The sequence below is a fragment of the Bison bison genome, unplaced genomic scaffold (assembly GCF_000754665.1).
Source record: "Bison bison bison isolate TAMUID 2011002044 unplaced genomic scaffold, Bison_UMD1.0 scf7180017864470, whole genome shotgun sequence".
NCBI classification, from domain to species: domain Eukaryota; kingdom Metazoa; phylum Chordata; class Mammalia; order Artiodactyla; family Bovidae; genus Bison; species Bison bison.
Genome location: NW_011495031.1, coordinates 1013847 through 1023616, shown reverse-complemented (window position 1 = coordinate 1023616; position 9770 = coordinate 1013847). Strand labels below are relative to the sequence as shown.

At 34.3% G+C, this 9770-nt stretch overlaps 1 protein-coding gene across 2 annotated transcripts in view; it reads right to left on the bottom strand.

Annotated features, from left to right (window-relative positions):
- ADAMTS20 (ADAM metallopeptidase with thrombospondin type 1 motif, 20) overlaps window positions 1-9770 on the bottom strand; it is a 221432-nt gene that overhangs the window by 152649 nt on the left and 59013 nt on the right. For both annotated transcript variants that reach the window (XM_010860747.1, XM_010860748.1), the window contains 3 exons: window positions 7866-7949; window positions 7223-7347; window positions 5859-5899 (listed from right to left, as the gene is read on the bottom strand). In XM_010860747.1, coding sequence (XP_010859049.1) covers window positions 5859-5899; window positions 7223-7347; window positions 7866-7949 — 250 coding nt within the window. The remainder of the gene's footprint in view (window positions 1-5858; window positions 5900-7222; window positions 7348-7865; window positions 7950-9770) is intronic.

Sequence of the window (9770 nt, the reverse complement as noted above, 5' to 3'; positions counted from 1 at the left end):
CTCAATGGATGCGAGTCTGAGTGAACTCTGGGAGTTGGTGATGGACAGGGAGGGCTGGCATGCTGCGATTCATGGGGTCACAAAGAGTCAGACACGACTGAGCAACTGATCTGATCTGACCTGATCTGATGCAGATGACACTGCACTTATGACAGAAAGCAAAGAAATAAAGAGCCTCTTGAAAGTGAAAGAGGAGAGTGAAAAAGCTGGCTTAAAACTCAACATTCAAAAAACTAAGAACATGGCATCTGGTCCCATCACTTCATGGCAAATAGATGGGGAAACAATGGAAACAGTGACAGACTTTATTTTCTTGGGCTCCAAAATCACTGCAGATGGTGACTGCAGCCTTGAAATTAAAAGATATTTGCTCCTTGCAAGAAAAGCTGTGACAAACTTATACAGCATTTCAAAAAGCCGAGACATTACTTTACTGACAAAGGTCCATCTAAACAAAGCTATGGTTTTTCCAGTAGTCATGTATGGATGTGAGAGTTGTACCATAAAGAAAGCTGAGCACTGAAGAATTTATGTTTTTGAACTGTGGTTTTGGAGAGCTCTCTTGAGAGTCCCTTGGACTGCAAGGAGACCAAACCAGTCAATCCTAAAGGAAATCAATCCTGAGGATTTATTGGAAGGGCTGATGCTGAAGCTGAAGTTCCAGTATTTTGGCCACCTGATGGGAAAAGCCGACTTATTGGAAAAGACCCTGATGCTCAGAAATACAGATCAGGAGGAAAAGGGGATGACAGAGGATGAGATGGTTGTATGGCATCACCAACTCAATGGACATGAGTTTGAGCAAGCTCTGGGAGATGGTAAAGGACAGGGAAGCCTATTGTGCTGCAGTCCATGGGGTCGCACAGAGTCAGACATGACTGAGTGACTGAACAATAGACCATACAGGGGATATCAAAAGACTTCAAAGAATGGGTATCTTACAGATCATGTTCTGCAACTACAATGAAATTCAATAAAAAACAGTAAATCTCGATACACTCATAAAATTTTAAATGCATTTCTAAATTATAAGTCTAGTTAATAAGTGAAGAAATCAAGATGGGTTTACACATACTTAGAATTTTTAAATTTTAAATGTCATTGAAAATATCTATAAAAACATGTAGGACATAGCAAAATGATACCTTGAAGTAAATGGGTAGTCTTAAACAAATTAGAAAAGAAAAATTTGGGGGGTTTTTGAGCTAAGCAAGCATAAGTAAATTGAGAAAAAATGAGAGGGAGAAAGGAGAAATTAAAGAAATAAAAATGAGATTAAAAGAAAGAGTTGATCCTATAAAAAAAGACAAATTGTAATAGACAATATTTCAGTGAAATTAAGCCATTTAAAGAAGTTCAAATAAATAATATTGGAAATAAAATGAGGCTTGTAGACAGCTATAGACAAGAGAGTTTTAAAGAAAATGCTATGAGAATAATTTAAGTTATAAATTTTACGACTAAAAGAAATGGTATAATATCTAGAAAAACAGTTTTTAAAGATCATTCAAAAAGATGTTTTTTTAAGTCTGATTATCCTTGGAGAAATTAAATGGTAAAATATATTTCCACACAGGAAAGATAAAACCCAGATGGTTTTCTAGGTGGGATCTCCCATGCTTTCAAGGTATAGATCACTCCAACAGTACATAAAATCTTCCAGAATATGGAAAAAGAAAAAATATACTCCCAACAAATTTGGCATGGTGAATAAAACTTTGGTATGTGTGTCACTCTTTCTACTCATGACACCAACTGTCTCCCTGTTCACACTGTCCGCGCTTTTCGCTGAACCCAGGCTAGACAAGGAGAAGGCAATGGTACCCCACTCCAGTACTCTTGCCTGGAAAATCCCATGGATGGAGGAGCCTGGTAGGCTGTAGTCCATGGGGTCGCGAAGAGTCGGGCACGACTGAGCGACTTCACTTTCACTTTTCACTTTCATGCATTGGAGAAGGAAATGGCAACCCACTCCAGTGTTCTTGCCTGGAGAATCCCAGGGATGGGGGGGCCTGGTGGGCTGCCGTCTATGGGGTCGCACAGAGTCGGACACGACTGAAGTGACTTAGCAGCAACAGCAGGCTAGACAAGGCGTGAGCTGAGAGGCTGGAAGGAGCCAAAGGAACTAGACACATTTATTCTCTCCTGGCTGGCACAGCAGCCATAACACAGCCACTCTCCTGACTCACGTAGCAGAAGTAGCAGCAGCCACAACATAACCATAATGCAGCAGTAATACAGCGATGGCATAACCTCATATAACCATGATGCCACTCCAATGTAGCCCCAATGCCATAGCAGCTACGGCTTTTGTGGTGAAGCTGACGGGCTTACGGCACAAAGCAGCTTGTGACCAAGGAAGTATCTCGTGATGCGCATGCGCAGTGCTGTATGTGATCTCAGCTGTTACATAATTATTTACAAAACGTGCGGTGAGAGAGCCTGACCAGGCCATCTTGGATAATTTGCTATCTCCTCACAGTATCAGACACGACTGAAGTGACTTAGCAGCAGTAGCACAGTATCAAAATCAGAGAAATACAATCAAAGGAATGTCATTTCACTCCTGAAAATATATGCATGGAATGAAATCTAGTGGTGTGTTTAGAGACAACAAAAAAAAGAAAAAACCTTAATCAAGATTGGTTTAGTGTTACAAAACTCATAAAAGGAATTCATAAGATTAAAATAATCATATGATCATTACTAGATCTGCATAATTTTTTAACAAAAAGTATACATTTTCTAAGTTTCAGAAAACTATAAGTTTATCAGCCAAGAAGAACCTGTGGCAAATATTCCTAATGGTGAAACTTTACAAATATTCCCTTTAAAATCCAGGGAAAAAAGGCTATCATCATCATTTCTATTCAACATTCAACAAGGTTTATATCTTACTTTAAGACAAAAAAAAAAGGGGGGAAAGAAAAAGATTAAAAAGAAAGGAAAAAATATTATAAGGATTGAAGAAGGGAAAAGAATAACAGCCATAATTCACAATGTTATAAATGGATATCAGATCCATGACCCATGAATCTACCCATAGAAAGAGGCCCAAGTGATTTTGGACAAAGTTTATATAAAATTCAATGGAGTCTTATAAATAAGGCTGCTAGAGCAATTGGGCCATTGGACATTCATAGACAAAACAAATAAGCACAAATCTTATAGAAAAACATTATCTTCAAGAACTATGGTGAGGCAAAGAGTTCTTAAACTTGATGTCAAAACTACAACCCATAAAAGGAGATATTGATAGACTATACTTCACCAAAATAAATAGATTTTACTCTATGAAAGACTGTGTTAAGAGAATAAAGATATGAGCTACAGTGACAGAAAACATAAAATTACAACTAGCATCTAGAAAGATAAAGAATTCTCAAGACTCAGTGTTAAAAAAAATAAAAAAGAAAACAATAATCCAGTTTTATACACAAAGATACAGACAGACAGTTCACCAAAGAAGATAGATATGCAAGTGCAAATAAACATGAAAAAATGATCAAAATCTTTTCCTAAAACATCACTATACACCAGTCAGAATGGCTGAAGTCAAAAAATAAAGATAACTCTAAACACTGATAAAAATGTGGAGGAAATACATTACAACTACTTTTCTACTGAAAATGTAAAATGGTACAGCCACTCTGGAAAATCATTTGGTAGTTTCTTAATAAAACTAAACATTCAACTACCATATGACCCAGAAATTTCACTCCTGAGGATTTATCCCAGAGAAATGAGGCTTAAAATGAAGACACAAAACTGTATATGAATGTTTATAGTGTATTCATAACGGATCAAAACCTGAAGCAACCCAGATGTATTTCAATAAGTGAATGTTTAAATAAATTATGGCACACTGATATCATAAAATAAAAAAAAAAAGGAAAAAATATTATAAGGATTGAAGAAGGGAAAAGAATAACAGCCATAATTCACAATGATATAAATGCCCACAGGTAAATTATGAGATTAATTAATGAATCAGGTGTCTATATTTAAAATCAATAATCCAAATAATTTATTATATTTCTATCAATCAACATCATACACCAATATACTAATAAAAGAGGTAAATGAAAGTTGGGCACAATAAACTCTGAAAGAAAATAATACATATTACTAAAAAATATTTTAAAAGACCTTCATAAATAGATAATTGTTTCATAATGACTTAACATACTGGTCTAAAATTTTATAGGAGATCATAGGTCCAAGAATAGCCACAAACTCTTGAAGAAAATTAGACGGAGTATATACTCTATGAATTATGATGATTTATTATAGAACTATATAATTTGAATTTATGGAATTGGTAGATGAACTAAATAAAAAGTATTGATTAATGAAACAGCAGGATGTTTGCACATGCCAGTGCAAACAGAAATTTTATATGTGGCATCACAGATTCTAAGGAAAGGTACTGCAGAGTCTAGGAAACTAATCAACCTAATCAAAACATGATCTCAGGAAACTGGATATCCACACAGAAAAGAATCTTATAAAACTGGATCCTTATTTGATACCATATCAAAAAACCTCAAATAGTATAGAGATTTAAATGTGAAAGGACAAATTTTTAAATCCTTATAAGAAAACAGAATAATACATTCAGATTTTGCACCACAGAATACTTAGAAGGCTATAATTTCATTACTAAGACATAAAATTTCTAACTCTAAAATTATAAATTCAGCTATAGTATACTTTTTCATACAAATACAACAATAATCACTAAGGAACTAATCATTAATAGATATTTACAATACATATAATCCAAAAACGGTTTGGTATCAAGAAGTTATAAAGAACACTAAAAGGCATAAGAAAATGAAAAGTACTACAGCAGAAAAACAGGCAACTTTTTTCATTTATTTCATTCCTCTCAGAAAAGATATATAAATGGCTAGTAAATATATAAAAAGATGTCCAGACTCATTAGTGACCAGGGAACTAAAAATTACTACTATAATGAAATATATTAAATTTAGATTGGCAAAAATGAGAAATTTGAAGATTCTTGTATTGATAAGAATATAATCAAAAGAAATGCTTATACACTATTGATAAAAAATGAAAATTGGTACCACTTTGGAAAATAATTTGGTATATCTTATAAAGTTGAACATGAGCACATTTAATGACATGAAATTCTAATCTTAGGAATATACCTTAGGGTCTTATAATAAAGTTTCTAACAGAAAAAAGCTGAAATCAGCCCAAATATTCACTGACAGAATAAAGATATGTGAACCGTGATTGAAATATTCTGTAACAGTGAAAATGCATGAACTAAAGCTCAAAAATAAGCATAATCAAGCAGATTCTTTTAAGAATACATACATGTGCCATAAAACTATTTTTCAAAAAAATGGAAAGAACTGGCACATACAACATTTATGCAACTGATTATCTCTTGGGGAAATGCAAGGGATAGAATAAGGACTTAGCACAGGCCATAGAACAGTACTGCTAAATTTCTAATTCTTAAATCTAATTCATAAATCTGATAGTGGATTCATGTCCATTCATTTTATTTTTCTTGTTTTAAATTTGCATATAAGTTATTATGTACTATTTAGTATGATCAAATGATACATAATAAAATACTTTAATTTAAATATGTCAAGCTTTGCACAGCACTTGATGTTTAGTAATTGTTATATAAATAGTAGTTCCTATTATTCTTTAAAGCTTATAGAAGCAAAAATCAAATAATAGTGACACTATAATCATTAATCAAGACAACTAAACAAAATGATTAATATGTAAATTAAAAGAAAGATAATCTAAACATCATCCTAAATAATTCAGTAAACAATTATATAAGCTATATTTACAAAATAACTTACCTAATGTGTCACATTTCTCTCTAGCTCCACAAATGTCTTCCCTTGAAACAAAAGATTTAGAAGCATTTTTAGAAAATATTTTTGCAACAAGCCAAAGCAAAGACAAAAAAGCTTTAATTTTGACATATCTATTGCCCTAAACTGACTTCTAAGATCTAGTTCTCTCAAGCTCTCAATAAGTTTAAACCTAGAGCAATGCACCATTTTTGCATACCAATAAGCAAATAGGTACAGTATAGAGGTGACTGCTATAAACAGCTGGAGCTTAATCATTTTCAATGAAAAGCCTTCTCAATGTATTTTTCACCTCTCTGCCTTTACCTTTGCAGTAGTATATGTAATACTCTTTTCTTGATGTTTCAACATCATTATGAAGTAAAGCTATTATTCTCTGCTGCAAAATAATGACGTTCTCAAATGTTACCAAGTTGCTTAAACTTTTTGCTTCTGCATTACTCAGTCTCTAACCATTCAATATGACAATTCTCTAGTCTCTTTCCCCATGGTCTCCTCTTAGAGCCCTTTTCTTCCCTCCCATTTTAATATGTTATCTCTAGCCATAACATAGGGCATTAGAATACAGTGTATAAATGTGAGCAATTCTGCTTTACTTTGGAAAACAGATAAAGCACATGGACTATGTCAGTTGTTTTACATTGACTAAAGGTTTTCATTTCAGGGTTCTAGAAAGTCAACATTTCTCTGAGTCTAATCTTCAAGCAAAAGATTTTTTTCCCCTTTGGCCAACCAACCAAGCAAAACAAACTACAAACCTGGGATTCTTATACCATGACGGATGCTGAAACAACAGTGTGAATTAACAATGTACTTGTAAAATAATCATTTTATAATAATAGCAGCTGTTTTTCATATAAATAAATAGGGTTGAGAAAAAAGCCTAGCAAAAGCAGCCCAGTAATTAAGATACACACTGAGCAACAAAACACAGAGCAGATAGGTTTTTTTAAAAGTATAAGGAGTCCAAAAAAAATTCAGAGGCTTTCTTTTCCAAGCGATTGGAAGGTCAAATAGGGAAGAAACAAAATGCGTTCTCAGTTCCATAACTATGTTAATTTTCAAATAATTTTCCTAATTCTGTTATTCTGTCATTAACATACTAAGGAAATCATTTTGTTTAGGTCAAGCCATTACTTAGCAACCTAATGCTGCTAATTTCCTAAGGAATCAGGCCAGTGTTCTGGTCTGAAAGAAACAGAAGAATGCTTTCATTCAAGGGTATCTTTCATAATACAAGTTCTCATAGAACACTACTATGTACTACTGATATAACAAGAAGTATCAGTGATCATGCAGGAGAGAAAGGGTAAACAATTTCATTGGAAGGGTTATTTCTAGAACTGTACCTTGTGATAAGAACAGCAGTATCATGGTGGGATGGGTGGGCATCGTCAAGAACATTTTGAGTTTGTTGCCATAAACAGAAGTTGCGTAATGTGGTCGCTGCATTAAAACTGATGACTGGTCCTTCCTACACACACAAAAAATCAGCAATTTAATATTACATCAAAACATTCATGCCCTCTCCCTTCCAAACTTGTCAGTGTTTATGCAGTTCATTAAATAGCATTTTTATAGGCAAATGAAGAAGTCACTTCATTGCTCCCTCATGCCTCAAACATATTTTAGCAATCCTTAAAACGTTGTGATGAAAACAGAATTGAATTAGATGCTTCTCAATGTAAGCATCCAATATTTCGGATCAAAAAACTAACTTCTAAAATTTATATTTTAAATCTAACAGTAGAATTATAAAAAGTGAATATCTGATTGTTATCAACCTTAACTTTTTAAATTGTTTATTACTTTCTGTGACTTCCTCTGTTCTCATTTCATTTCCATCATGATGGAAAAAGTCAACCTCATTCCTTTCTGAATCAAGATTTTTAACATGTATTTTTCAATTATCCCATTTCATGATCTACATACATATATTCCTGCTAAGAGCTTACTACAACTAGGAATATTAGTTTTAGAACTGTTTCTTACCTGCTCATCATGAATTATAACTAATTTTACAATTACTATGTTTATAAGATTTCCAATACTTGAGTCCTTGTAGATTGCTGCAACCTGCAAGGAAAAAGTATAAGATTTGATGCCTAAAATCAATGTTTTTTTCTCAAAAGGAAATTAAAACCAATCTGACATCATCAATTCTCCAATTCATTTGCACACTGGAATCTCCTAGGGAGCTTTGCATAAACCTTAAAGCTCAGGCCACATTCCCCCTTATCAATTAAATCAGAATCTCTAGGGTTGAGACACAGGCATCAGTATCTTTTAAAACTCCCTGGCATTTTTCTGATTCCAATGTGAAGCCAAGTTTGAGAAACAGTATCCTTAATCTTCTTACTGAGATTAATCCATTGATCAGCAGCATCCATATCACCTAGAGCTGATTAGAAATACAAACTCTCCACAGGTATACACGACCTGTGGTGGATTCATTTTGATATTTGGCAAAACTAATACAATTATGTAAAGTTTAAAAATAAAATAAAATTTAAAAAATAAATTAATTAATTAAAAAAAAAAAAAAAGAAATACAAACTCTCAGGCCCATCTGGACAAGTGAGCCAGAAACTTTAGTTTAATAAGATCTCCAAGGCATCTGAATATGGATTGTGGCTTGGAAATACTGTTCTAGATGATTCAGCAAAAAATTGTGTCACAATCCACAATTTATGTGACCAAAATACTCCATAAAAATAAACACATAAATTTTACCTATTCTTTGGTAGTTTTACCTAATCTTTCTTGCCATGACTGGGTATTTTCAATTCTGAATATGCTTATGGTTTTTAATTGCTTAGCAGCATTAGAATCCATGGAGACAAATTCATCAAGAATCACAAAGAGTCATCAGTTCAGTTCAGTCACTCAGTCATGTCCAACTCTTTGTGACCCCATGGACTGCAGCACACCAGGCTTCCCTGTATATCACCAACTCCTGGAGCTTCCTCAAACTCATGTCCATCAAGTCAGCAAAGAGCCACAGAAGAAGTCATAGGTCACAATCTGGTCTTCAACTCTCCAAAATTGGAGAATGCAGTTCTACAAAGGACTCTGCATGGGCTCAGTTTGTGACTCATAGTGAAAGTGTTGTACAATTCACCAATTAATATCCTCCTCTTACAGCTACCATGGAGGTTGCCAGATAGCAAGAGTGTATTCCATGACCAACACCTCTGCCTAGGATTTCTGTAGAGATACACCTTTCTGGAGCTGGGCCACCCATGCCATGAAAATTGCTTCTGAATGTGGATCACCATCTCCTGGACCACTGCCCAAACCAGGACAGCAATTCCTTCAGGAAGTGCTACTTCTTTCATTTATTTAATTAGTATTCAGCAAATATTCCTTCCTTTATTGGTTACAGACACAGAGACAGGGAAGAGAAGATGGTCCCTGACCTTGTGGAGCTTACAGTTTGCTAAAAGAACCAGTAGTGGAGCCCTGATGCTATCAGCCAAAGTTGCTTCAACATAATGAATAACATGAGAACCATCAGAACCAGGCCCAAAAGCATCTCTGGAAATGCTGACCCTGTAGGTCAGCATGAACTTAAATAAAGTTTCTAGCATTTTTCCTATTGTTTTAGCTGTACAACCACAAACACAGATTGACCATCTTTACCTGTAGTGATGTCTTTTGTTCTAGTATTTTTTGGCAAGAGTGATGGTCACCCCAGTGGAGTTAAGAGTTCAGTTAAACAGAGACAGGCAGATGACTGGCAATTGCATGCTGATTGGCTAGTATTGCAGTATTGCTCACTTTAAAATGGCAGCTGTGGAAAAATCTATGGCTGAACTAATATATAGAGAGTTACATGGAAAATGAGCATCTATTGTAAAAAACAAAGTATACCCATATGTGTGCCTTCTGAGTTAT